This window comes from Colletotrichum paranaense (genome assembly GCF_030867605.1).
Source record: "Colletotrichum paranaense strain IMI 384185 chromosome Unknown Scaffold_1.1, whole genome shotgun sequence".
Lineage (NCBI taxonomy): Eukaryota > Fungi > Ascomycota > Sordariomycetes > Glomerellales > Glomerellaceae > Colletotrichum > Colletotrichum paranaense.
The window spans coordinates 1,983,281-2,010,425 of NW_026848959.1; the positions used below are offsets into that span (position 1 = coordinate 1,983,281).

Consider the following 27,145-nt stretch of genomic DNA (forward strand, 5'->3'; position numbering starts at 1 on the left):
CGTCCATCATGTGGCTTTTCCTTACCCCTGGGGAACTGGTGGAGATCTTGGAACTACCGGAACGATATTTCAATGGTGCGCGTAGAATCGTGATGACCTCACCTGGGCCAAGGGTGGCATTGAGTCAAGTCCGGGGAAGACGGGGCCGTGCGGAGAGACGGTTGCATTCTCGCGCACGGAAAATGGCCTGCAATTGACTTATAAACATGAGTATCCCACGGCAGACTGCGGTGTTGTTGTAGGGAGAGTTGTGGTAGTTGCGGACCTCTGAGAATCTCAACCCGACCTTATCGGATCATCAACCATGACCACCTTCGCGTTCACGCTCCTGACGGCGCTCGCCGCTCGCGCCTCGGCCAAGACCCATAAGACGCCGACACCTCAGATGGGATGGAACAGTTACAACTACTACAACTGCTACCCCAATGAGACGCTGATCAAAGAGAACGCACACGCCTTGATCAACACGGGTCTAGCCGACGCCGGATACACCACCGTGACTACCGACTGCGGCTGGCCGGCCAAGGAGCGCTCCGCTGACGGCGAGCTCGTGTGGAACCCGGAGTTGTTCCCGTCCGGAGGCGGCAAGGAGCTCGGTGATTACATCCACAATCTCGGATTGAAGTTCGGCGTATACTCCGGCGGCGGATACTACCAATGCGGTTCCACAGATCAGCCCGCTTCTCTCGGTGAGTAGTAATTACCCGGAACTCCAATGTTCAGTGTACCAGATGGTCCTAACAAGATTTTCAGATCATGAGCTCACCGATGCCAAGTCATTCGCCGACTGGGGCGCAGATTCCCTGAAGTACGTTCACCAAAGAGTAGAGCCCTTAGAATGGTCAGGTGCTAATACGAGGTGCACATCAGATACGATAACTGCTACGCGGTCGAGCCCACGGTTATGGTCGACTACGTTTCCGAAGAAGCCGTTTCACCGGATCGCTTCGTAGCGATGGCAGATGCGTTGAACACAACGGATCGAGACATCCTCTACCAAGTCTGCCAATGGGGAACTGGAACGGACCTGGGTATCTGGTGCGTCGTCCACGGTAGCGAAATTCTCTCAAGCTTTCACAAGGAATTAACTTGATCACTAGGGCGCCCAAAATTGGTAACAGCTGGAGAATCAGCAACGACATCTACAACGGCTGGCGCAGCATTTGGCGGATCACGAACCAAGTTGTTCCTTTTTACAAGTACACCGGCCCAGGTGCTTTCCCCGACATGGACATGTTGCTGTGAGTAGTCAACTTCTTTCCGCAGGATTGCGTCGTTTTAATTCCGGCGCTGACAACATCATCCTAGCATTGGTCTCAGCGCCCTGTCGATTGAGGAGGAGAAGTTCCACATGGGAATGTGGGCCATCAACAAGTCTCCCCTTACCCTCGGTGCCCCCGCTATCCCCGGTCTTGTCCCGGAATCAGCCCACGAGATCCTCGTCAACAAGGAAGTCATCGCTCTCAACCAAGACCCCCTCGCCAAGCAGACAGAACTCGTCCGTCGCTACACCGAGGAGGAGTGGGACGTTTGGGCCGGCGAATTATCGGGCTCCCGCCTCGTGGTCGGCCTGGCAAACTGGAAGAACGATTCCCAGGCCGTGAGCGTCGACCTCGCGGCCGTCTTGGGTGTCACCTCGGCCAACGCCCGTGACGTATGGGCGGCGAGTGACATCGGGTCCATCTCGGGCACGTACGAGACGACGTTGAACGGCCACGAACTCAAGTTGCTCGTGCTCTCGGACCTCTCCACGACGGCACCCGCCGTCGACGCGTCAGCCGGATATTACACGGCCACTGACGCCGCACTGTCTGGCTCAGCCTCCAAGGTTACTTGCGCAGAGGGTCAGTGTCTTCCGAGCAGCACAAAGGTGGGGAATATCGGTTCAGGGGCCGCTGTCAAGTTTGAGGGCGTCGAGGCCAAGTCAGAGGGCAAGAAACTGCTGGGCGTTGACTTTATCAACTATGAGATCGCCCTTGACTCCGCGTGGCAGTTTGGGTCCAATACCCGCAATTTGACCATCTCCGTCAATGGTGGTACCGAGAAACGGTGGGCCTTCCCCATCTCCGGCGGCAACTGGTTTGACACTGGCCGCTTGCTCGTTGAGGTTGATGGCTTCAAGGGTGATAGCTCGAACACGGTGGAGTTCAAGTCGTTTGGAAGTGCTTGGGCCCCCGACTTGGTTGGTTTCGAGGTTTTCGAGGCCAGCTAGAGTCTCGAGCAAGCAACTTGGAATGATCATTCATAGGCAAGATTATGAGAGCAAGACAATCATGAATTCTTACAATGAGATCCTCCTAGTACACTCAGGAGGCTTGATATTAATCAGTCTCGCCTATATCATCAAGGACTAGTATACAAAAGAAAAGAGGCGTTGTGAGTATAGCACAGGGGTATTCGTAACGAAAAAGAGCCTTGATCATAGCATGCCAGAACAAAGTCCGCATGCATCCATCCCAACCATTACCATCAATTACATAGCCGCATCACCTAACCCCTCATCTCCTTCTTCTCCGATGACCGAGGGTGTCCGGGGTTGCTGGTCAGCGAGTCCTCATCATCAACCCTGTAGAAAGAGCTTCCGCTCGCCGCATCATCGTTGCGCCCGCTGAAAGATGAGGCAGGGTTCGACTTCGGCGAGTGCGACTCAACGCGGACTTCAACATCGACTCTTCGGTGGATACCAGTTCTAGCTTCCCGGATGGCTTCGAGATTTCTATCCTCAGGAACGGCTCCGACGCTGGCGCGATGGAAACTCTTAAGACCTCCGGTTTCGTGGTGGCCGTTGTGACCGTTGTCAAGACCAGTTGGGTTCGTGCGATGACCTCGGGAATGTCCCTGGGAGTATGAGAGGGAGTTGAATCTAAAACCGCTATCTTGATCCTTTGCGAGGCGTGTGATCAATGAGGCCATTGACATTTCGATGTTGAGCTTGACCATGTAGGCCACGGGGTGGAACTGGATGTAGACGACTTGGTTTGGAAGTGACATGAGGCCAATGAGCATAGCCTGAATGTGTATTGTCAGCCTCCTGAACATTTTACATGATCGTAGTGGTGTCTTGACTTACGTCCATGGCAATTGAGAGAACCATCAGCTTTGCGTTGAAGCCAACCAGAGGCTTGTACTTGACCAATCCATGCTGATTCAGGAGGCGAGCCTTGACGACGTGGAGAAAATACCAGTTGAGGCCAGCGTCAACGATGAGAATGAGGATTTTGGAGAGACGGTCCCAATAGTGGTTGATATTAACGTATCTGCGATCTCATATCAGCGAGTGAACTATACGGCAAGAGCTCAGTACAGAAGATGGTCGAACTTACGTTTGGCTAACAGGAGGGTCAAGGTGGGAGGGAATCCAGATGCAGAAGACGGCAATATTGATCAGGGTGATAACCACAGCCGTTCCCCATTTCAGCATGCGAATGGTTTTTTGACTCTCCGCAATGACGGCAATACGATTGATGATAATTTGCATCAGCAACTGGATCTCCCACACCCACAAGAATAGGATGAAGAATAACACCGGCACTCTTTGACACCGATAGTGTTAGCTCGGACAGAGCAGAAATACCGCACTTCGACACTCACGTTGGTCCTAATATCCCATCTAAGAATAACCATCCGATGACGGCAATGACGAGATTGGCGACAATCTCACCCCACATCATGTAGATGTATGTGCTTCGAAGGGGGTTACGATTCCGTCTCGTCTGCTTCATGGCCTCCCATACTGTCAAGAAACCAAAACCGATAGTAAAGCCCGCGGCCAGCGAGGCAATCTGGTAGTCGGCCTTTGATGCCGCCATCGTGAAGTATGCTAGAGAAGGCGAAGGCGGGAAAATCGATTCGTTCGTATTAAATAAGTATCGTATCCGATGTGTTCGAGGTTCGGTCCTCTCAAGAAAGGCTCCTTGAAATACCAGATTGGGTATGTGGGGAAGGAGACGAGGATGAGAGGGGAGCAAGATGTCGTCTAGTTCAAACTCAAAGAAAGCCCTACGAGCCCGTCGAGAAGGGGGAAACGGGCATACTTTTAAGAATCGACGATGTGCGTCCACAGTCCGGAGCAGATTGGCCCTCGTCAAGCTCGGCTACCCACTTCTTTTCCGGCCCGTAAGTTAAGAAATTTCCCCTTCTCCAGTGCTGTGGCAATAATAACAGACTAACAGCCTGGCAGGCTCTGGTTTCGCGATCCCAAACGGCAGAGGGTGGCTAGGCCGCGACAGGTAATCGAGCCCTCCAGCCGGCGCGGTGACTAGACCGGGCGAAGAACCCACATGGTGGTGACAATTGTTAGTGCCACCCTCTAGCCTACGCCACACGCACCACAAACGTGTAGCAGAGGTGCAGAGGTCGCACTCCAAGAGTCACTACCAGTCTGTTACTGTTACTATAAGCAGGGGTGGTGGGGGACTATGAGACGACAGGTCCTGCAAAAGGAGTCAATCGGCACCCCCTTCTCGTAGCTCTCTGCCCAGTTGAGACAGTTGATGGACGGTGATGTCTTCATCCGTCAATGGTTTGGGTTGCATAGGATGGCAGGAAGTTTGACAATACTACCAGATAGCAAAGCCTATCCCACTGGCCCGAGAAAAGAAAAAGATCAACAGGCACGACCGACCCCCAATAGACATGTCTCGCGATGTGCCGTCATTTCTTCATGGTGCAAATGCCGGGGATAAAGGTTTGCTGAAGAAGAAGTGAACCCAGGCGTCGATCTTGAGAGGGTCAGTCACGCAAGAAGGGATCCTCCTTACCATCCGCGGGAGCGGAAAGCAGGTTCCCTCTGCTGCTCTTTTCTGGGATACCATCTTGTCACGTTCTCCAGCCTGGTTCTTCGAGCAGAAATTCGCCATAAAAGAGCGGGGTCTGTTATAGGGGTGACGGGGCCTTGTCGTCAATAGCTTCGTGGACTGGGAACGAACTGGCGAACCACAGGCTGGGAGTGCGATGTTCGTTGGGGACCCGGGCGAGGAAGAAATGGTCCAGGGATCAGCAGATCGGCATGGCTTCCTGGTCTTTCACAGATGCTGCATGCAGCTTGGAGGCCGTGCGTTTCTTCAGTAGACAGCCAGACAGACAGACAGCGGGCATCTCCGTCGTCTCAATACCTCATCGGAATCCCTCACCGAGATGGAACGAGACAGCCCGTTGCGCCTCTCTTGATCTTTTCGTCGAAGGAATTGTATCGAGAGTGTTCAAGACTGTCCGGCAAATGGCAGACTCGGCAGAAGACCGTTACACCAAACAAGAGTTTCCGGCGTGGTGCCGATCAAGGGGGAACTTTCAGCAATTCAGCAATTACCAAGCCCTTAACAAAGGAGACTGCGCCATAACAAACACCTCCTCTTCCCTCATCATAAACCTCCAGTCAAATGCCGACTGGGCTCACAAAGAAGAGAGACAGTTGCCAAACGACGTGGGAGCCGTATCCAGAGTGTGCTCCGAACCGCAGTTCATGCTGCATGCATGGGACCAAATATCACCCCAGGCCACCTTGGGCCTTTCTGAAACATGATCTTGCTGCACCCACAGCTCTGGCACTCTGGATTTCTGCAAAGAAGGGCCGCATTGTTCTCGCCGGAGATATCTTCCACGTGGAGGAAGGGCTTGGGTCTAGTATCAAAAGAGACACGAAGGCCGAGATAGCCAGGCCAGATGACACCGTCCCATTGGGGGCCATCTTGACGCCGCCCATTGGTAGGAAACCCCTCGACATTACCGTTCCAGGCGAGATTTGAGCCGCCAAGACATGTCAGGGGTTTGCTGGCCGACGAAGCGATCTCCTGGGTGCCATTCCCGAGAGCCCACAACTTTCTGCGGTCAGCGTACCAGTGACAAACAGGTTAACATCGACATGCCTCAGGAAATGCGGGGAGGTTCTGCGCTAATGACACAGAATCCGCGTAACAAATTACCAAAACTCTTTCATCTTGACACTCTCTCAACGTCCTTCATCTAATCATTCTTCGAGCTGTCTAGGTATGCGCAGTTTCTCGTTGTCACTCGGCCCGCCAAGTACGATAGCAACGGCTTTCCTTCGGATTCAAGCCGTAGCGGCACGGTGTGGCTGAAGAGAAACGGGGACAACAAGATGATCTGAAGCTGAAGAGACTCCCCCTCGGGCCCCGACAGCCACCACAACACCGGCTGTGGCGTCTTTTCACCGAAGACCTTGACACTATTCCACCTTTGGTTCCTCTCATCCGCGTCTTGGCCTTTGATCAACGCCCGGTGACGCTGGTGAACCACGCCCCTCTGCTGCTCAAACCCAGTGATCCACGTTTTGCAGCATTCAGTGTTCGGAAACACGGTCGGCATTTGGTAAGGTTAAGCATGAAGAAAGAAGGCCACCACCCCTGGGCCCAGCTGGTGCCCCTGGACGAACCCAGCAGAGTCTCGCGACTGCAATGAGTGCATGCTGCAGGCCCTAGTGGCCCCCTCCGGCTGGGACGGCCTAGGGGAGGGCTCGAGCCTCGAGCAAAGTCTGGATCTCTGGGACCCTTGGAAGCTCTGGCCAGTCGTCATCTTCCTTCGCCATGTTTCGTGGAAGCGAGGCACGAACCGAGGCATATTGCCCTGCAGGGGTTCCTGGGTCGCGCGACCAATAGCTTCACTCAGCTCTTGCTCCAGCATCCAGCTCCGAATGACAGCTTTCTAGCGTCGCCACTAGATACGATGGCTCGGGTCGACCTCGCAGAGAATCACGAGAAATCGGGCCAAAGGGACATGATGTTGACACGACTACTGGTATCTTTACCCAAAGAACAGCTAGAAGACGAAGAGAACTTTCGATGCGTACAGACACCATCCCAAAAAACTGTGCGTGCCCCCCCGCTTCCGCCACCTTTCCCCCTTCCCCGAAGCCACTAACAAGAAACTTGTTCCAAGCGTGAAGCAAATAGGAAATTCGACCGTTGATAGAACGCCTTCGCTCGTCTAAAACCCGCTAAACCACATCATGCAACCCGGACACGCACAGAAGCCGCTATAATCCTCCAAATCCTTTGACAGGAAAATTGAAGTTGACGTGGTGGACTTCGGTTTTCATACCGCCCGTGTACGCCGACTTGTCCGCCGCGCGGCTGGCCTCGAGCCCCGTCCACCCGATCGCCGCGACGAACGTCCTGCCGGTGCTGTCGCCGGAGGATGAGCTTGGTGGGCACAGCGAATACCCGCTTGCCACGCCGTTGCAGCCCGGCATCCTGGATGCTCGTTCGACCACCTCGCGCATCCTGTTCTCGGACTCTCGGCAGTCTTCGAAGCTTAGGGTTTCGACGATGGGGGAGTTGATGACGGCGTGGGGTGCGTAAGGCTTGAATTGGAGTAGGTATGCCGCGGGCTCGCCGTCTAGTACGGGCGCGAACCGGGCCATTGCTTCGGCGAAGTCTTTCGATCTCTGCCACTTCTCGCGCGCATCCGGACTGACCCAACCTATTTTGAGACTCCGGTTGTTAGCCATTTAAGCTGAGCTAGATGAATTGGCCCGGCATATTGTCACGGACCGGTGATGAGCTCAAGCTTCTGTTGATCCTCAGTCCGTGGCCCCCAGCGCGTACGAAGATATCCTGGCTGCTTGCTCAGAGTCTGGAGCATAAACTTAAGCTGCTCCTTCCAGTTCTCAACGTCGCCCAAGACAGGAATGGTTACCCGCTCGGTGACGGCATTGGCGAGCTGGGCTGGATCCATCACTGCTGAAAGCTTAGGTTCCGCTTCGGTGAAGGTGTTCTTTGCTCGGACCTTTCTCTTGAACCAAGGGATCTCGATATTGCTAGATTGGCACAGGTGCAAATGACTTGAAGGTTGGCTTATGGTTGCTACTAAACCCGCTTGGAGGTCCGGACCTTACACTAATGTAATATTGATTTCGGCCGGCCTTTCCCTTTGATGTCTTGAGCAGGCAACCCTAATCTTAAATAGCCGTTCGCCAACGGAACAGCTGGAACACCCAAAGGTCATCTGCTACCAAGGTCAAAGGCCAAGCTTTGGATCAAGGGTGATGTGGGATGGATGACGTTTCCGTATCAACAAGTACGGTGTTCAAGTTCGCCCGACGTTGTGGTAAAATGAGATTCGGAACCAGGCGATGGGCGTTGAAAAAGGCCGTCGGCCGTATCTTTGCACCCATCCACCCAACTTAAAAATCACTTCAGGAACCCCCGACCAAAGCTTCCGTAGGTTCGCATCCATCAAAAGAGCCTCATTCGCACCTCGCAATCGCAACGACAGCTATCAGTCATGGCGTGTCATTCGGGGTTGGGTGTCCCCCAAGCTTCTCATGAACCAGCAGAATCCCAGAGCGGGAAGTCTTCTAGAAACACCCGGCACCTCCGTTCCGTGACCGCATCGCCAACTGCGGATGGCCGATGCGAGATTTCTCCAACTGCTCCTCCGGGGAGACGTGTACCCCGGCCTATCCGCACCCTTAGGGCTGGCACCTCTGCTTGTGCCAAGCACGCCATTGGGGCGTCTGGCAGTTTGGGAACAAGATGTAAAAGATTAGATGACGGAATTTCATGGATAAATGTCTACGAGAACGCGGCCGCCTCGGACAATCCAGCCGAAGGAAAAGCTGACAGGAGCCTGGCCGGTAGCCAATGTCCGTGGGGTAAAGAGAGCAAATGGCTCTCTGTTTCGTTTCATGGTGCGTCTCCCGAGGCAGCGGTAAGACACTGTCAAGACTGCAGCCGCATCTGCAACTAATGACGGGAACGGGTGTCTGTGTGAAGGTTGTGTCTTCCCGTCAGATAGCGTTTCATGACAAGATTCCTCTCCAACAACATGTCCGCCCGTTCCGCACCGTCGCTTTACGAACCCGCGAATCATCACGAACATCTTCCATGGAGGAAGCAAAGCTGGGTGGCCTGTCGCATCATAGCTCTCTTTCGGTAACTGGCTGACCCAAAACGTCTTCACTACGTCCGCCACGTCAAGTTTGACAGAGTTCCGAACTCACGGTCCTCTCGATAGTCGTCCACTACGGCTCAGACCACTGAGCGCCACTCTTCTACGGACGGCAGCGATCTACGCCGAACGCTTCACAAGCCACATGGTGAACAGCTTTCCCTCTCGAAACAGCGATTCCTCTATGATCAATCTGTCGTATCAGGCAGCTGTCCATAATGAACTGATGGTCCATTGAACGAAACACACTTTTCCATTCTCCGTTGGCTCCCGCCACTTGCTATGGGGTTTCGCCCTGCCTGCTGGTATGCCTTCCACTCGAACGGGTTCGGACTCCAGGCTCGAGTTGTCGCCCGCTCTCGCGAAGGCATCCCGGGGTGTTGGCCCGAATTGGGCCCGGCACGCGCGACGGACGACCGTACCTGGCCTTTCTCAACTTCGCGAGCTATGCAACAGAGCTCGCAACGCCGGTGGTGGAACAGATGTATCAAGCAGTCGGCATCTGACAGTAATCCGTCAAGCATGGCCCCCATTGTAGGCACGGTTCATCGGAGAGCTCGTAGAGGCAATATATCACATCATGAAAGTTATTAAAAGACCTCTGTGCTCTCGGATCGAGTTGATCTAGCTTTCTCACAAAACAAGACATCAATATATCTTGATCTCTATTCTAGCGATACGTTTGGTGATTCCAAGTGCCCTTACTCCAGATATCGCATTTAATCAGCCTCATACCAGATCAGACCCGTCAAGATGGCGCCAATTCCGGAACCCATCGCACTTCCACCAAACTTCACCAACGAGCTATTCCAAAAGTTCGTCATCCGCGCCCAAGAAATCTGCGGCATCGAAAATGTCCGCGTCATCCCCAAGGACAAGCCCCTAGAGGGCGACTCATACCTCAACCAGCCGAAATCACACGATCACTTCCCCCTCTACGAGAAGACCAAGTTCGTCGCCTCGGCCGTCGTCATGCCCCGCCACGTCCCGGACGTCCAGGCCCTCGTCGCACTCTGCAACGAGCTCGTCATGCCCGTCTGGCCAATCTCCCTCGGCCGAAACTTCGGCTACGGCGGCGCTTCCCCACGCGTTCCCGGTTCCGTGGTCATGGACCTGGGCCACCACATGAACCGCATCCTCGAAGTCAACGTGGAGGGTGCATACGTACTTCTCGAGCCGGGCGTCAGCTTCCGAGATCTGCACGAGCACCTCGAGAAACACAACCTCCGTGAGCACCTCTGGATGTCGGTGCCCGTAGGCCAGGGTTCCGTTCTCGGAAATGCTGTGGAGCGCGGCGTCGGTGCCACGCCGTATGGTGACCACTGGGGTATGCACTGCGGCATGGAGGTTGTTCTGCCGAACGGACAGCTTGTGCGCACCGGTATGGGTGGCGTCCCCAACCCCAACGCGGATACGAGCCTGCGACCTGATGAGCAGCCTGGCTGCGAGACATGGCAGCTCTTCAACACGGGATACGGACCTTACAACGATGGCCTCTTTTCTCAAAGCAACCTGGGTATCGTGACAAAGATTGGCATGTGGCTGATGCCCAACCCGGGAGGCTACCAGCCGTACGAGATCACCTTTGAGAACGACTCGGATCTGCCAAAGGCTGTTGATATTATCCGTCCGTTGCGTCTGCAAATGGTGCTGCAGAACGTCCCTTTCCTTCGCCACACACTATTGAACGCCGCGCATTGCGGGCCGAAGTCCAAGTACACGGACAAGCAGGGGCCATTATCAGAAGAAGAGGTCGACGGGATTGCAAAGAAGCTCGACATGGGTCGGTGGCAGCTCATCGGTGCCGTATACGGACCTAAGCCTGTCCGCGACGTCCTTCTTAGTGTCATCAAGCACGAATTTCTCTCCATCCCAGGCTCGAGATTCTTCCTGCCAGAGGACCGCGCACGAGAGAGTCCTCTCCGCGCTCGCGAGCTGCTGATGCAAGGCATTCCTACGGTAGAAGAGTTAAGGTGCCTTAAGTAAGTCCTAATCTCATACCTTACTTTACTGTATGTCAATCGCTAACACTGTACCTAGCTGGCTTCCCAACGGGGGTCAACTCTTGTGGGCTCCAATTTCCAAGGTATCCGGCGAGGATGCAAAGAAACAACACGATGTAGCCAAGAAGCTCATCACCGAATTCGGGTTCGATTACCTCGGCGCCTTTGCTGTCGGCATGCGGGAGCTGCGTAAGTAACGAACATCTTGTCATATGTTTCGATACTCCGTGACAGAACAGAAGTGACTGACCCTGGTTGCCTTAGACCACGTAATCGGTATCCCCTACCGCCTCGACGTACCCGACGACGTGGAGCGCATCAGGAAGTTGGCGCATAAGCTCATCAAGGAAACGACGGCGCACGGCTGGGGACAGTTCCGCGCGCACACGGCGCTCATGGATCCCGTCGCCGATGCCTTCAACTGGAACGACAACGCGCAGATGCAGCTCAACGAGGCGATCAAGAACGCGCTCGACCCCAACGGTATCATCGCGCCAGGCAAGAACGGCGTGTGGCCTGCGAGCTACGACAAGAAGAAGTGGGTGCTGGACGGCAACTGAGTAACCCAATTGAGGATGCTTTTTTGCCTTTCTCAAGCTCCCAAAGTTGTCACATTCCCCCGCCTCCCGCCGTTGAGCAGGAGCAGTACCCAAGAGTATGATGGGGAAGTTGTGGGGATGAAGATTGGTTGTACGGTGACGCCGAGATGATGCTGTCACCTTCGACTGCACGGGAGAGCGTAGAACATATTTGGACCGGTACCGGAACTGCGGCAGCTAGTTGTATAGAGTGTGATAGAACAGATTTTCGCATCCGTGTAGGTATGGCATGAAATTGTTGCCGGAGTTAGCTAGACTGAGACTAATTGAAGATGCTATTCTCTCGGCGCTGTTACTCACGCCAGCATTCAACGTACGTCTACGGTACCATTAAGTACCCTGTCATACAAATTCAACTCATGGATACCATATTTCCATGGCGTTTAAAAACTCCAGATTCAAGCTTCTACGTCAAGGGCCCGGAGCTTAAGTTCCGGTAGTTGTATCCGGACATGCTGACGCGGTATTGGTTGCTGTCTCCCTCTTTCAGTACAGATCCTTCCCATCAAAGTGATTAGCTCATACTACCTTACCCCGGTCCTCAGTAGTTCATCTCATCGATTGACTTCCCGCCTTTCCCACATCACGGACTGCGGGATCACTCTTGGCTTCGTGGCACAAAGAGCCTCATCCGCCTAATGTAAGCGTCATCGGTGCCGGCTGTACCCACTCACGGCCCGGAGTTATTTCTCCACGAGGCCCATCCTTGATGCGGTTCGTCCCACCCCGAGCTCACCGGAGACAACTCCGTGGAGTGTATCTGACGTCTGATTGATGGCAACTGCTCGTTTCGTTGCACGCCGGAGCAAGTTTCTTCTCTGTGGTAAGCTAGAAACGCGCCGTTGACACGCTGGACTACTTTTTGTGCAGGCTCACTAAAGCGGACATCAATCTCTCGCAATACAAAAGCTGATGACGGCAGGATTACAGCCAACGACTCGGAGCCCACGTGTATTTTTCGCAATTGCCGCCCAAAGTCCGGGGCTACGGTCCAGGATGATGAGGAATTTCAAAGTCCATGAACTCATCTCAAGGGGCGAACCCTTCACCTAGTTCGACTTCCGAGTTCGGTTCGCAACTACAATGGTTCAATGGTTGATGTCGATTAGCCTGGCTAGATATGTCGCGGTCATTCAATAATTGGAGCGCCGAGCACCGAAAAGTGGTCTAAGTTTTGTATAAGAGCGAGCCCACGATCGTTCCAGCAAAGGGAGTCATTGGCCGGGCATCTTCGACATCTCAACACATCAGAGCTCAGAAGCTTATACATAATGGCAACAAGGAGCATGTTCAGGCTGCTCGTCTTGGCCTCCGGCGCGTACGCCGTGCCCTTCGTCTCCGAGCCACAGACTACCGTCACCTCGGAGCCCACTATTACCCCGTCACAAGTGGCAGTCACCAACGTCACCTCCCACGGTCCCTACACGGGTCCCTCGCCAACAACGACCGGTGCGCTCTCAACCAGTGTCCTAGCCTCCGAGGTCCCGGTACTGCCCCCTCCAGATGATGCCTACGACTACCCGGCAGACGGCAAGCTCCACGGCGACCAGCCTGCGCCGTATACACCTTCGGGTGGCATCGGTACCAACGGTTCGGCCCCAGTCTACCGTGTCCAGAGCGACTTCGACTACCAGTCCCTCGCCCTGGCACTCTACCAGGAGTACATCGAGCTCGACCTCTTCCACTGGGGCCTTGCCACCTTCTCCGATGAAGAGTTCGAGGAGCTCGGTCTGAATGCTGAGGACCGCTACCTCCTGCAGTTCATGGCTGAACAGGAGATTGGTCATGCCACTGTCATCACAAACATGCTTGGCGCCCAGGCGCCCAAGCAGTGTACTTACAACTACCCCGTCACCAATCTCCGGGAGTACATCGATTTCAACCAGAAGCTTACTCGCTGGGGTGAGTCTGGCGTTTACGGGTTCCTGCCGCACCTCAACTCCGGTCCGGCAGCCCAGCTGCTGCTGCAAAGCATCACGACCGAAGCTCGCCAGCAAATGATCTTTCGTCAGTTCGAGGGCTTGTTCCCCATGCCCGAGTGGCACATTCCCGGTATCCCGCAGAGTTGGGCCTGGACGCTCCTGGCACCGTACATCTCTAGCTGTCCGGCGGACCAGACCCGCCTCATCTGGCAGAACTTCCCCGCTCTTCACATCCTGAACCAGCCCAACCCTTACCGCATCAACGGTTCCAACGTCTGGAATGAGACTACCGGCGGCTGGGCGAACACCGCGGCGACGACGAACATCACCGATGCTGAATCTTGTGTGAACGCCACGGATCCCCTCCAGGACTGTAATGCCGCCATCACCCAGAACCGCACGATGCCCCTTTCCTACCCAGGCCGCCAGGTCTTTTTCCAATGGGACGCTCCGGGCCAGGCGGTTGGTCCAAATAATAGCTACATCACCGCGACCAACGTCGTGGAGCCAAAGTTCGCCGCCTGGGTGTCGCAACTGAATGTCACCTTCTCGCCACTTCAGAACGTTAGCCTCGAGTCTCGTACGGCGTACACCATCCAGCCCAACGTTTCAACGTGGGAGCATGATCCTGCCATCAACTCGACCATGTTTGTTGCTCTTACGGATACTGACACGTATGTCACGGCTCACAATTTGACCATGATCAACCCGCATGTTGCCGCGCTTGCTGTGTACCAGGCTGGTTGAGGAGGTGCCTTACGAAAAAAAATCGGGAGAACTCGGTCTCACTTATCAAAGAGAACGCTGGTCTACAATAGTTAATAAACCTACAATGTTAATGACGATTTGCAAAAGATTGTCACTTCTGCACGTGAACAACTTCAACCACATGTATATTTCAGATATGAACCGGGAAAGTAGAAGTTGATGCTCATTAGCATTTATTCGCTCGCCTAAATCATAATAGTGTCGTGACGCGTCGTATATATGTCGTCGAATCCAAATTCGCCAGTGAATGCTTTCGCATAGCAAATAATGCTTCACGTATAGACACCGATTGGATCTTGATTGCCTTTTCTCTACCGGATGCAAGTCTATTCGTATAGAACCGTTTCGGGGAGAGCTGTTTTAGAGCTCGTTGTGCTCCTGGCCGTCGGCGTCAGAGTCGGCGACAATGGTCTTGACAACATCAGCCGCCTCAGCAACCTTGCTGGCGACCTTCTCGGCAATGCCCTCAGTGGCAGACTCGACAGCCTCGCTGGCAGCCGAGGAAGCCTTGACAATGATCTTCTCGGGCTTGGGAACACCGTCAATGCCGACGAGCTCAGTCTCGAAGACTGATTACGACACTAGTTAGCAGAGCTTTCAAATAACAGACGGAATAGTTCATACCAAGGGTCGAGCCGCCGGGAATGGGGCCCATGCCGCGGGGTCCGTATCCAAGCTCAGGGGGGATGGTCAGGGTTCTGCGAGGCGTCAGTAACGATTGGTCTCTGGTCATTGAGTGTCCCTATGCTTACCTCTTCTCGCCAATGCACATGTCAAGAAGTCCTTGCTCCCATCTGTACCATTGTTAGCCTCCGCGACCAATTCCAGTGCTTCTCGTCGAGTCAATCATTTATTGGGGAACTGACCCCTTGATGACCTGGCCGCTGCCAATCTTGAAGCTGAAGGGGGTTCCGCGGTCGTAGCCTTGAGAAATGAGACGTCAGCTTTGCTTCAGAGACCTTTCAGTAGAATCATGGTAACCTACTAGCATCGAATTGCTTGCCATCGGCCTGCAGAGTACCGCGGTAGTGCATGGTCAGCTTGTCGCCATTCTTGGTCTTGCGGTCGCACTCGACCTCCTGGGTGACGTCGATCTTCAGGTCAGCGGCAGCAACGAAGCTGACGGCACTGGAGGCCAGAAGGCCAAGAGAGAGGAGGAGACCCTGCATTGTGTCTGTTTTGAGAAAGGCGAGGCGGAAATTGGTTGATGAGGATGATGGTAAAGTCGTGGAGGTGGGCGGTCAATTGGACGGACTGGAGGGGAAACAATACAGCTGGCGGGCAACAAGGAAGACAGCTGCAGGGAGGGGCCACTGAACTGCCACACACTGGCCAAAGGTTGGTTAAAGACACGCCGCCTTAACTTCACTATCCTCCGATTGGCCAATCTTGACGGCCGGAGCTCCAGGTCCTTGCTGCCCGTGTGTGGACCCCTTCCAAGATATTCCGGGGCGGACCATACGTAAGGTACCTTACCTTATCCTCCAACTCTGTCTTATCGATAGCTCAAACTTCCTTATCGCAGAGATCCCCCCTAACGAAGCTCTCCTCCACTCCCTCAACTCTCTCAGAGCGTCAGCTGACATCCTTGTGTGACGTCAAGCCACCGGAAGGCGCTGCTCTTCACCCAGCAACCAAGCAGACCATCGCATCCTTTCATTGCCTGGTGATGATGGTGGCTATGGTGGATATCTCACGCAGCACGTGAGAGGGCGTCGACAGCCTTGCAAAATCTACTTCAAGACACGAAATCCGCGTCACCTGAGTCTTCCGGGGATCCATGGCCATGCGCGCCGCCGCGTTTGCCCGGGCCTCGGTTCTTCTATTTCGGTGTCGTCGTTTCTTTTTCCCATGGGTCTCGCCCTCGTGGTTAGCAGTAATTGGGCGGTAGCGCTGGACGTACTTGTCTCCATGGCCAAGGCAGAATCCGCTTCAAGGACCCAACCCTCGAATACGAGATGTTGATGTATAGAGACAACTCGGGGGGACAAAGTATATAGCCGCCATCGTTTACATCAGCGACCCAAGAATGACTATTCAAGGTTCCCCCGCGTAAACAATCACGAAGTCTCTTCCCAGTAAGGTAGCTGGACTTGCCGATGACCATCGTGGACCTGCCGGCGAGGTTAGATATGTGAGTATCAAGGTAGAAAGGTAAAGCAGCAGTGAGCGGTCGAATCGCCTGATGGCTGGAGACTGCCATTTTGTTGACTTCATGCTTTAAACTATGAGTCTACCTAGGAATGGTCCTCGTCATTCCCCGGGGAGACTTGGCAATAAGTCGTCTTGTGTTCCAAGTTCCTTGCGAGTATGGCAGCAAAGTCTTCCATTATTGTACCTCGAACTCTATTTCCAATCTTTTCTTTCCCGAGGACGCTATCTTCCGCGATGTCACGAAACACTCCTTCAGCTCGTTGAAATAGACCCAGGGCAAACCCACCCTCTTCGGCATGAGTTCGGGCTATTTGCTGCATCTCGAATACCCAGCGGTATGCTTTCGGTGGCGTGACGGTGACTCCGCTCTCGGCTAGACGTAAGTGATCTGGGAGACGTAGCTGCAGCTCGTCTTTGAGAACGTAGAGCAGGCCGAGTCGTTCCGCGGTGGTCAACCCTCGTGCGGCGACTGCGATGTACCCCTTGAACATGGTTGTGTAACACATCTTCAGTCCGCTGGCGGCTCCCACTTCGCTGCCCAAATAACGCATGTTCAGCTCTGCATACAACCTCTCCCCGTGATAGGGCAAATCCGTGATCTGATGAGGACCGGAAATGGGGACTCGGGCCTGTACCCATGGACCAGCGTTGTTCAACACCACTCGTAGCCGTCGTAGGTGAGACGGTCTGCGGCTCTACGTCGCTTGCCGAGACGAAAACGGGGGGCTCTCCTAAGATCAAGCCGTCGATGAAGCGAGCACTATGATGGACCGAGGTGAAGAGTTCGGCTACCCCTCGAACTGTTGACGCTGCAACAGCGTTGGGATCTATGAAGTAGAAGGGGCTACTCGGCCGCGAACCACGGGTGGCGAGTTCATGTAAGGCGTCCACCACTCGCCGCGCCGCTTCTAGCGCATCTCTTGAAGGCACCACTGAGAGGATACCAGAAGATTGCTCTACGAGCTCAATATCGGATGACAGGACTCCCACATCGGCTTCTTCAGCTCGTCGAATGGTAGTTAGGCTGATACACGTTTAGTCATAATGACGATGTCAGGCTTACATGAAGAGGTTTCTGAAAGCTGTGAGGAACGTGACTTCCGATTCGAAAGGCCCCCGAATAAGTACCTATGCCGACAACAGAGTCTATCCCCATTTGCTTGACTACCCAGCATCATCGAGTGCTGATGTTGAAATGTTGAGAGCTGTAGCTGGTACGTAGCGTCTCTAGTGTGGCGTATGAGGTGGTCGGGCTGTGGCTGAAGCTCGGTACGTTCCATCTCTGCTGGCGGGTGCCTGGCCCAGGTGAAGTGCTTTTTCCGTTTCTCTTCCACCACGTCAGTCCGTCAGACTTTAATCACCAAGCAATTGATGATTACGGTAGCCATGCTCCGCTCACATCAAGATGTCATCCGCTTCGTGCTGCGTACCTGTCAGACTGGCAGCTTTCAACTGGCGATTCAGCATCCGCTACTGCAAAGGGGGGATACCGGTACACACCGGATCAGAATCACTGTCATTCCGCGCGAAGGGGTACCTTGCCTATCCGACGGATGCATCGATACGATATGAGAGACGACGAAAGACGCGCTAAGCGGGAACTGCGCAGGCAGGCGGTTGGCGGTAGCTTTGCATGATGTCTCTTTTTGCACATTTGAAGGCTGTCGACGCTGGGTAGCAGCAGCAGCAGCTATGTTGCTGCTCCGTCGTACCCTCTCTGCCAGTCTGGCACGACACAACATACAAACATCGGACTCACTTGTCGCCCGGCCTCCAGTGGGCGATCAAATCATGCAGCTCGCCCTATTGCCCTGCACATTGGAGGCATGAACACCTCCACTCGGCAGAATGATCACCGCCGCTGCATCGCTGCAGACTCCCGCAATCTTCTTCTAGCACTTGTTCTGCAGGCAATTTAGCTACTGTAGCCAGATCGCTACTACTTGCATAACTGGCGTCTTCTGGAGGCCACGATTGACCCGATCGAATGGATGCGATGGAGGCCTGTTGGGTCGCAGTCTACTTAGCAGGGGATGCCCCTTGTCCGCCTCCAAAGACATCAGGCTCGATCCGAACTCTCTGGCCCCTTGGAGGCCCAACTCGACCGGCTTCCAGAAACACAGACATTTCTTGTCTCCGGCGGATGGTCCCGACTGAGTGGAAACCAGAGTGACAAGAAGAAAAAGGAAGCAAATTACAATGGCAACCCGAGGATCATCGGGCCATGAGTTGGGCAGCGACAGTCCTCCGTGAGCCAGGGGCTATGCTGGTACTGATACCTTCTTTTCTTGAGACTCGAGCAACAAGAGCACAGAAAAATCTTTAATTCCTCTGTTCCATTCCAGATTTGGCGACACGGCTGAGGGGTGGCCTCCCAATCTGGCACACACTCACAGAGTGTCCTGCATGGCGGCGAAGCGCTTACGGGGGCCAACCAAGGCTGGCAGTCTCACGAGTCCTTGAAGATGAGCGACGACAGCCAAGTTCCTGTAAGGCCGTAGCTGCTCTGGCTTTTTTTTCTACTTCTGCCGCGAAATCACAGGCTCTGGCCCCCAAAGCTGAGCAGCCACAAGACCGCAAAAGACGGCACTTACGCGTCGCCGCTTGGTCATCGACATCAGGCTGGTGCGGAATATGGCATCACTGATCAGTTGTTGAGTCTGGACGTCTCGAAGCTGCGAATGAATGATGACAAACTGTGTCAATGATACGTACGGCGGCTAAAGGGTGGACACAGGTGAAAGCGGGACATAGTACAACATCCAAGCAGGGCGAGACACAGCGGCAGTCCTGTCAATCATCGCCCTGAATCCGCCCTACCTGCGTCGTCCGACCATCCCTCGTCCAATCAACCATGACGTTTCGCCACCGAGGCATCAAGGGAGGGTTTCCTGAGAGGGATGGATACTGCTTCTCCTGATGCTGTAAGTCCTGCTACTGTCAAGCATGGCCCCAAAGGACTTTGGCGTTATTTGGCTGGCAGTGTGGTAGTCTGTCTGGTAGGACTTCATAGACGCACACGCGCTGCATCCTGTCGTCTAGTCCGGAAAGATGCTCAAGGGGCCCGCCAACCGCACCCTTTTCTGGTTTCCACAGCATCTGCAACATCACAACAGCCCTCTTCCCTGCTTTCCTTGGTAATCCATGGACTTTATTACTTCGGACTAAACCACTCTAGCGTTTCCCGTGCCTAACGTCCCTGCATTTTGAAGGGCCCTGAAATGACAAAGCTGCCCAATGGATTCCCAGTCGCCTTGCGACACAAGAAGAACTGGCCACACACACGCACACACCAGGAGGCCAGGACACCACAGATTCTCAAGTCTAAACGCACACACCCGGCCCTTCTTACACTCTGGTCAGCCCCAAAGCATCCAGGGCTATCCCCACACTGCCTCACACCTCATGCCTGGGCTGGCACCTCTACTCCGTCCGTACTCCCGTGCCAGAGTCTGCTTTCCAAGCAATGCTTTCCAAGGTCCAAGGTTGGGCTGAGGTTGAGTCACTTACTCTTTGCTTCGCCTACACCACACACCACCCATCAGCGAGACTTTCCACAAGGCATTTCTTCTACTTTGCCCGGTCCAGGTCCCGGTCCATGTCCAGGTACCTCTCGCATGGCCAGGCAGGCCAAACCTTTTGCGGGCCTTTTCTTTCTGTCTCTTCTTTCTCTCTGCCGTACCGTACACCCCGGGACCAAGCATGCCCTGTCTACGGCAAGTGCTGATGGCACACGCGTTCGAGTATTCGTACTTACAAGTGTACGTACAAAGATGATGGAGGCATCCCAGGTCTGGGTGTGGTGTCTGCAAACACCTCCCATCTATATATCCTGCCATGCCCTCTGCCTCTCTTCCCAGACTCGAACATCTTCTTTACCAAACTCCCAAGTCAAACACTCGTCAACCAAACTTCGTAAACACCTTACCAGCTCAACTCTCTTCAACAAACACATCACCTTTGGAGACCAACCCCCATCTACCACACAACCCCCAACACGCAACTCGCATCCCATACTCGAGTAACACCAAACACAACATGGCCTCCAGATACAGCTCCTCCAAGCCGGTCGTCCACCAGGCCCCGGCCTCTATCAGCAGCGCCTACTCGGCATCAACAGGCTCCTACGCCTCATCAAGAGGCTCCTCCACCCCTCGCTCCATCTCTCCCAGCGATGAGGCCTACCTTCGTGTCTACGGCGCAGACCAGCACCGCGCTGCCATCAAGGAGAACAGCGGCGTCACGATCATCAACCGCAAGCAAGCTGGCTACGACGCCCACGCTCCATCACCACACTACGGCGGCGGATACTCGCGCCACTAGAGTAAGCGATGCCGATGCGACTCTTTCACTCTTCAACGACAACATATAAACCACTTCACTTTGTAAATGCATAAAGACTGGCGTTATTTGGGGGGATTTCGGGCATAAGCGACTGGGCGGCTTTCGCACTCCTGTACAGCATATTGTAACACCGTGATTGGCCCGCGGAACAGCATTGGGAATTTTACGGGATGCATGGATGATAATGTGGACGCAGGGGAATTTGGTATTGTGGGAACACCTCCCAAGGATGGATAGGAGGTTGATACCTGTATATTTTGTATGTTGCACCGACGGATGGGACGGGAGCCACTGTCATGTCTAGATTAGACGGATGGGATTTTTTGTGTTTTACGGGATAACCACTGGATCTGCGACACTTTTGTGCTCGCCCGTAGATCGATGGTACTGTCAGACTCTTCAACAAACTGTTACAATTTCTTTGCACATTTACCTCAAGCCTACCAGCCTACCACCAATGAGTGACATGCGTGTCTCCTTTTTCCTTCTCCCAACCCAACCATAAGCTCGGTGTGCCTGCGCAGTCCTTCCAAATGGGGAATTTGAATTTTTGTCTCTGTAACCCACCAGTCCGCCCGCCTCATTGTCTCTGAACCCAAAAAGTCAACAACGACGAGGGCTCGAGGGGTGTGGGAAAAGTGCGGGAAAATAGGTACAAAAGTTTCCAAACATACGGCCGGCCCAGCATCTGCCCCATGTATTCGCACCAAGACTGATTGATCCCCCTGAGGAAAAGCAAACGTTTACTTGGAAGAAAGGGGTCCAGACTCGGAAGTAATCAAGGCAAGGCAAGGCAAGGCAAGCAAAAGTGTCGCTGCACTCACTCCCCTAGACTGAACTTCTTCCAGGGGAAGGGGAGCCCACCTCAGTGTACACTACTGAGTATCCGGTACTCCGTACTTCGTAGGGTAAGCAAGGCACGTCAACGTCCCCTGATTGATTGTGGTTCCCCAGGCCCAGCGGCCCAGCGCTGCTGCAACTGCAAGGGGCGGGAGCGACGGCAGGACGGCAGTCCGAGTGCAGAAATGCGACGATAGGCTACCATGCCCTGGAGAAATACATGCGCAGAAAAAAAAAGTTGGAGGAAGGGGATGGGGGAAATGGTGGTGTCGCGTGCGGTACCATAGTAAGCACAGCTTGGTCCAGTCCAGACTGCGACTTCAGACCAGGCCGGGTAGGCTGTGGAGGCAGTGAAGTTGAGACTGCCTTGATGACTTGCGTCAGTTCTCTCTCTCCTGAAGGCTGAGCCCCATGTGTCTTTCCTCCCTGTGTCTTTCTCGTGGTAATGACTTGCATGTGTCTTTGATTAAAGCGCAGCCTAAGATGTCATTCATGCACCATGAGCGTGGGATGGGCTGTGATATGGGCCACCTCAACTAAGGTACTTTCACCAGCAGTACATGGCACCTTACCCTACCCAGATACTTCAAATAGGTAGTTGAAATACTAATCCAAAGTTGCAAATATACCGGTATGCCTTCTTCATTCTTTTGTTGCCTTCCAACTTGTCGCCTTGAGGCTGGCCAATAGTTCACATGTTAATGGGGTGTCGGGGGAGAATGATAGAGGCGGGCTCCAGTGCGGCTGTATGGCATGCCAATGCTCCAATAATAGAAACAGAGGTACTCCGTAATACCCCAAAAAGACCCTTGGATCTGCCATCTCGTGCCCGCCGATAAGAGCAGGCTTCGTTCACGACAAGGCTGCAAGAAACAAGTTGATGATACATGCACGCATGTCATTAATATCTCCGTTTCTGATGGCAATTTGATGGCAATCCAATTCATGTTTCTGTTCTTTCTTTTCTTGTTTATTTTCGGAAGCTGAAGTTCCAGTCTGGCTTGTTATCCACCAGACTGCCCTGACAAGGAAACAACTAAACTTGTTTTTTTTAGCTCTTTTCTGTTATTCGTAGACTCATTCATGGAAGAGTGCAGATCCTCCATATCATATAACCGCGGTAGCGAATACCAATAATCCTACATCGTCGTTCCGCACGTCCTCAATGTGCATCATCCACCACCATGTTCGCCTCAGAGTTGTAGCAGCGCGGATGAATAACGAGGCAAGTGATCAAATACCGTCGAGGAGCACATCCCGACGAACTCACGCGCCACCCTCACGCTTGGCGTACTCGTCCTCGATGGCCTCGGCATACTTGTCGTCGGCGCTGCGGGGGTCCTCCTTCAGCACGCCCTCCTTGATGAGGTCTTCGGGGGCAGGGCGGTGGGAGATCTTGTCGTTGAGAGAGTCTGCACGCATGTGCTTCTCAAGCTCCTTCTGGTGGGCGATCAAGCTAGGCGCGGCGTTGGAGGCGGGCAAGATATTCTCTATTGGAAGGTCAGTTAGCATGTTAACATCGTAGCAGTGCAAATCCGGGACGAGGCGGCGTAAAGTCCCCGGCTATGCGCAGCAGGCGCATTGAGGGCGGGGTTTTTCTTCCGGGTAATTCGAGGTGATCCCGGTTTTGATGATCGGCGGGTGAGGCGGACGGTGGGGCGCGACCGACGGGAAGATATGGAGGGGGCACGCATCGAATAGGGGAAAGAAAACAGGAAATCGCGACAACAGTGTATCAAGGGCAGATCCGAATAGAAGGCGGCGTTGGTTGTGGTTGCAGATTCAAATGCACATTGAGGCAGGGATGGGATCACGAGATGGAGACTGTGGGAAGGGATTCACATACTCTCGACCAACTCGGCGCGATCGGGACGGTGTTGGAGGTGGGCCTCAAGCGAGTTCTTGCGCTCGCCGGCGGGGTGGGTGATGGGCGTCTCGTCGACGACGGACTTGGTGTTCTCGTCAGACATGGTTGATTTGTTGGTGGTGTTGATGGTTGGCGGGGGATCTAGTATCTGATACTCGAACGGGGCGAGCTATCGGCGGGTTCCGGTGAAGCTGGGGTTTACGGACTCGTCTCGCCTCGTTTTCGTTGCGCAGGGTAAGGAACAAGACAGGATTTGCGATTGTTCCGCCTTGGAATTGGGATGATAAGTGGTAAGCGTAGTAGTCAAACGGTGGTTTTCGCGATGGGGAACTCGGGTAGAGGACGGGAGTCTGGACGCGGGAGGGCGGAGTGTGGATGGGCGCGGGTGGTGGTGTGTTTTGTAGTCTCTCTAATCTTCTGCCGTCTGCGTCTTCACACCTTGAACTTGGAAGAGGGGTTGAACTGGAACAGCAAGGCACGTTCGCGTCTGGAATAAGGTGGTCGGATGGATGAGCGTATTGGTTGTGGTTGGGGTTGGGTTGGCACAGTTGGTATGGCAATGACAGGAGAGAGGCACATGGGACGGCCACACAGCACCCAAGGTCGAGACTCAAGAGAGCAGGAGACACCCGCCCTTGTGGCCTGTTGCTCTTGCCGTCTGCTGGTGAGGTGAGGTGTGACGAAGCTGAGCTGGGGGGAGGCAGGTGCGAAAGAGGGGTACCCCGCCCTGTAGCTCGCCCCTCCTGAAGCTGCAGACCCGCATTTCCCGGGCCATTGCATCACATGCTGCCTTATGTAAGGCGATACGTATCCTAGCTAAACTCCACTTGTGCCTGAGGATTGGCTCAAATGCTCTCAGGCGTGAAATGTTACTGGCTGCTCCTCTGAAGCTCTCTCCTTCACATCCATCGGGCGCATTACATGTAAACCCTCTGTAATCTTTTTGCATCTGATGTTGCATTCTGGCTACAGCTTCAAGCTGTAAGCTCCGTCGCCCAGGAAACACCAAGACAGCTCATCATTGTTTGCTTCTGTGGCTTTCAAAACAATGACATTCACCATCGAGTGTATTTCTCATCTCACGACCATCCGAGATGAGACAGCTGCCACTGCACTCGGCCCGCCAACCCCTGCTGACTTTGAGGGCCGATGACGTCTAGCGCACGGGAATCCATTCTCACCCCAGTCAGAGCACATCTCGACTAGGCCTCGCCTCCACGCCCCTGGACGGAACAGCAGCTTCGGTGATGAGATCATGAGGCCCAGCTCGCCCCTTCTCATCTTACCTACCTCGCTCGTCGGCTCTGTACGGAGTATACACTCAACAATACGGGTACGGATACCTCGTGATCGGAGCAGGCTTCTCCCGACTACCGACAACTATCCATGTTGAAGGCTGCGCCATAATCCCAGCGAGCCTGCTTGAGACACCCCAATTCCGGCACTCAGCCACTCTAACCACCATAGCCCCCAATGTGGCTGTTTCGCAATCTTGAACCTTTTGGAGTCGCTATTACTGGACTCCCACGTGACGACACATTGGCTTTGGAGATGTTCAACAACACCAGAAGAACACGCAGTGCCAGCCTGATACCATACCCGTCAGGTCGTCGTCTGCAATGGTCACATAGTGTTGTTGTCTCTGTCTGAGTAAGAGTAAGATGTCCGGATGCTTCGGTGCTGACATGGTAATCAGGCCAAAGACTGCAGGCATGCTCACAAAAGTGAGTGCTGTTCAGCACCACGGCGCCATTGAATACCGTATTGGTTCGCCGACGTTGCGTGTGGCGCCGTGTCCGGCATGCTGCAGCTGTCTCACCGCTCAAGTGTGCGTATGGATTCCCAGAATCTCCGACTATCGCCATCCGGTAGATGACCTGAGAGCTTGCAAACCCGGTGTGTTTCCTACTGTTCTTCGTTTCTTTACGCCTGCGATTGCTAGCCTTGGGCTTTTCGACGATGATGCTCCTAAACGCCACCAGTCTTCAGCTGCATGAGTTCTTCGGCTACAGCATCCCAATCTACGCAATCCTCTCGCACACCTGGGAAGAAGACGAGGTTACACTGCAAGATGTCACCAATTCTTCTTATGCCCTCAAGAAGGGGTTCGCCAAGGTCCGCGCCTGTTGTGCCCAGGCCCTCCGGGACGGCATCATCTGGGTTTGGATCGATACTTGCTGCATCGATAAAACCTTGAGTGCCGACCTCTCCGAAGCCATCAATTCCATGTTCCGCTGGTATCAAAACGCGACCGTCTGCTACGTTTACCTTAGCGACCTGCTGGCTCAGAAGCCTGGCCGGCTGGACTACTTGGCTTTCAAGTCTACCAAGTGGTTTACCAGAGGCTGGACTCTCCAAGAGCTACTTGCACCCAGGCTCATCGAATTCTATGACTGCGACTGGAACGAAGTTGGGACCAAGTCCTCTCTCGAGTACCTCTTACACAACCGGACAGGAATCCGACGTGACGTCCTTTCGCATGACACCCCAATACCATCGTTGCCCGTAGCCGAACGTATGTCTTGGGCTTCGACAAGGAAAACAACGCGACAGGAGGACATCGCGTACTGCCTCTTGGGCATATTCGACATCCACATGCCACTTCTTTACGGTGAAGGGGATCGAGCTTTCGTCCGCCTGCAGCAAGAGATCATACGCAATTCGGAAGACATGAGCGTTCTCCTCTGGGCTCAGACATACTCTTTAGGAGAGCAATCCGGCGTCCTTGCACAAAGTCCTGCCGCTTTCGAAAGAGTTCGCCTCTATTTCCCCGGAGATTTACCTGTGCGTGACACGGAGTTGACCTGGGATAATGCTAAGTGTCTTAAATACCTCCCCAAAGCCTCGCTCAAGTCCGAAGCCGGGTATTCGACCTTCGGAGGCCTCAGAGATAACTCGAAGACGGTACCTCCTACAGTCACAAGCCGAGGCCTGCATGTTCAGCTGCCAGAAGTCTATGTCTCACCTAACACCATGGGGGCACGTTATTTGTGGACTCGATATCTCCTCACCGTTCCACGCGATGGATACACCAAAGAGTACTACTTGTGCGTCGAAGTCAAGTGCGTCGACCCGGAGAATGGACTTTACGTTAGATCTAACACAAGCCGTATCCGCGCTATGCCGATCACGGCTAGGATTGATAATGCGTTTCCTGAGCCGCTGTATCTATCAATGAGAAATTCTTATGGTCTGTTCGGGCCGGAAGTTGGCCGCGAAGGTGCTATCGGACAAGCGTCATCCAAGACTTTCAGGATATCCATGGAGGGGAAACATGCCCTTGCGCTCCAAGTCCACAAGTCCGACCCCGCAGGCCAGGCTTCCAGCACCGGCAGTATTAGCCCGCATCAATGGATCTACTATGTTGAGCAACAAAGCATCACATATATCGTGCTCCGTATCACTGAGACCCTAGACTCCGTTACGAGAACGTTCGTGCGCGACATCGTGGTCGGGGTGCGTCTGGAGGCGGATGGGCGGGCCATGACATGTAGTCTGGGGACGGATCAGCCACAGATGCTGGACTTCGTCGAGCACAACGCAGTCGTTCATGCCGAATCCTGGCGCAGGATCAAGAATACGCTCAATGGTACTTCGTGGTCTGATCGGTCTTTTCAGATTCTCTCGGGACAGCGCTACATACTCGGGGCAGCAGTCAAACCCAGCGAGTCCGGGTCTATTCTGCTTCTTCGAGTTGATCACTGGGAAGTCTCTCCATAAAATAGCAGTAAGAGTACAAGA

The 27,145-nt window shown here is 54.0% G+C and overlaps 11 protein-coding genes across 11 annotated transcripts; 6 read left to right on the top strand and 5 right to left on the bottom strand.

Moving 5' to 3' along the window:
• Positions 1 to 304: 304 nt before the first annotated feature.
• Positions 305 to 2,212, top strand: CPAR01_00716 (alpha-galactosidase; the record flags this gene model as incomplete). Its single annotated transcript, XM_060485006.1, has 5 exons — positions 305 to 689; positions 754 to 808; positions 871 to 1,038; positions 1,101 to 1,241; positions 1,309 to 2,212. The coding sequence occupies 5 exons, from the start codon at positions 305 to 307 to the stop codon at positions 2,210 to 2,212; spliced, it is 1,653 nt and encodes a 550-aa protein (XP_060355863.1).
• Positions 2,213 to 2,490: 278 nt separating this feature from the next.
• CPAR01_00717 (uncharacterized protein) lies at positions 2,491 to 3,809 on the bottom strand (the record flags this gene model as incomplete). Its single annotated transcript, XM_060485007.1, has 4 exons — positions 2,491 to 3,009; positions 3,071 to 3,257; positions 3,324 to 3,533; positions 3,592 to 3,809. The coding sequence occupies 4 exons, from the start codon at positions 3,807 to 3,809 to the stop codon at positions 2,491 to 2,493; spliced, it is 1,134 nt and encodes a 377-aa protein (XP_060355864.1).
• A 1,199-nt stretch (positions 3,810 to 5,008) lies between these two features.
• On the top strand, positions 5,009 to 5,521 carry CPAR01_00718 (uncharacterized protein; the record flags this gene model as incomplete). Its single annotated transcript, XM_060485008.1, has 1 exon — positions 5,009 to 5,521. The coding sequence occupies one exon, from the start codon at positions 5,009 to 5,011 to the stop codon at positions 5,519 to 5,521; it is 513 nt and encodes a 170-aa protein (XP_060355865.1).
• Positions 5,522 to 6,991: 1,470 nt separating this feature from the next.
• Positions 6,992 to 7,692, bottom strand: CPAR01_00719 (uncharacterized protein; the record flags this gene model as incomplete). Its single annotated transcript, XM_060485009.1, has 2 exons — positions 6,992 to 7,437; positions 7,509 to 7,692. 2 exons carry the CDS (start codon positions 7,690 to 7,692, stop codon positions 6,992 to 6,994), a joined length of 630 nt encoding a protein of 209 aa, XP_060355866.1.
• Positions 7,693 to 9,660: 1,968 nt separating this feature from the next.
• On the top strand, positions 9,661 to 11,470 carry CPAR01_00720 (vanillyl-alcohol oxidase; the record flags this gene model as incomplete). Its single annotated transcript, XM_060485010.1, has 3 exons — positions 9,661 to 10,889; positions 10,948 to 11,099; positions 11,175 to 11,470. 3 exons carry the CDS (start codon positions 9,661 to 9,663, stop codon positions 11,468 to 11,470), a joined length of 1,677 nt encoding a protein of 558 aa, XP_060355867.1.
• Positions 11,471 to 12,780: 1,310 nt separating this feature from the next.
• Positions 12,781 to 14,178, top strand: CPAR01_00721 (uncharacterized protein; the record flags this gene model as incomplete). Its single annotated transcript, XM_060485011.1, has 1 exon — positions 12,781 to 14,178. The coding sequence occupies one exon, from the start codon at positions 12,781 to 12,783 to the stop codon at positions 14,176 to 14,178; it is 1,398 nt and encodes a 465-aa protein (XP_060355868.1).
• A 381-nt stretch (positions 14,179 to 14,559) lies between these two features.
• CPAR01_00722 (FKBP-type peptidyl-prolyl cis-trans isomerase) lies at positions 14,560 to 15,368 on the bottom strand (the record flags this gene model as incomplete). Its single annotated transcript, XM_060485012.1, has 5 exons — positions 14,560 to 14,768; positions 14,824 to 14,897; positions 14,952 to 14,993; positions 15,066 to 15,123; positions 15,185 to 15,368. The coding sequence occupies 5 exons, from the start codon at positions 15,366 to 15,368 to the stop codon at positions 14,560 to 14,562; spliced, it is 567 nt and encodes a 188-aa protein (XP_060355869.1).
• A 1,068-nt stretch (positions 15,369 to 16,436) lies between these two features.
• Positions 16,437 to 17,633, bottom strand: CPAR01_00723 (uncharacterized protein; the record flags this gene model as incomplete). Its single annotated transcript, XM_060485013.1, has 4 exons — positions 16,437 to 16,835; positions 16,921 to 17,377; positions 17,417 to 17,428; positions 17,482 to 17,633. The coding sequence occupies 4 exons, from the start codon at positions 17,631 to 17,633 to the stop codon at positions 16,437 to 16,439; spliced, it is 1,020 nt and encodes a 339-aa protein (XP_060355870.1).
• Positions 17,634 to 20,190: 2,557 nt separating this feature from the next.
• CPAR01_00724 (uncharacterized protein) lies at positions 20,191 to 20,676 on the top strand (the record flags this gene model as incomplete). The annotated part of the gene is made up of 1 exon (XM_060485014.1): positions 20,191 to 20,676. One exon carries the CDS (start codon positions 20,191 to 20,193, stop codon positions 20,674 to 20,676), a length of 486 nt encoding a protein of 161 aa, XP_060355871.1.
• A 2,127-nt stretch (positions 20,677 to 22,803) lies between these two features.
• CPAR01_00725 (uncharacterized protein) lies at positions 22,804 to 23,507 on the bottom strand (the record flags this gene model as incomplete). The annotated part of the gene is made up of 2 exons (XM_060485015.1): positions 22,804 to 23,027; positions 23,384 to 23,507. The coding sequence occupies 2 exons, from the start codon at positions 23,505 to 23,507 to the stop codon at positions 22,804 to 22,806; spliced, it is 348 nt and encodes a 115-aa protein (XP_060355872.1).
• Positions 23,508 to 25,065: 1,558 nt separating this feature from the next.
• Positions 25,066 to 27,124, top strand: CPAR01_00726 (HET domain-containing protein; the record flags this gene model as incomplete). The annotated part of the gene is made up of 2 exons (XM_060485016.1): positions 25,066 to 25,300; positions 25,347 to 27,124. 2 exons carry the CDS (start codon positions 25,066 to 25,068, stop codon positions 27,122 to 27,124), a joined length of 2,013 nt encoding a protein of 670 aa, XP_060355873.1.
• Between the last annotated feature and the right edge of the window lie 21 nt (positions 27,125 to 27,145).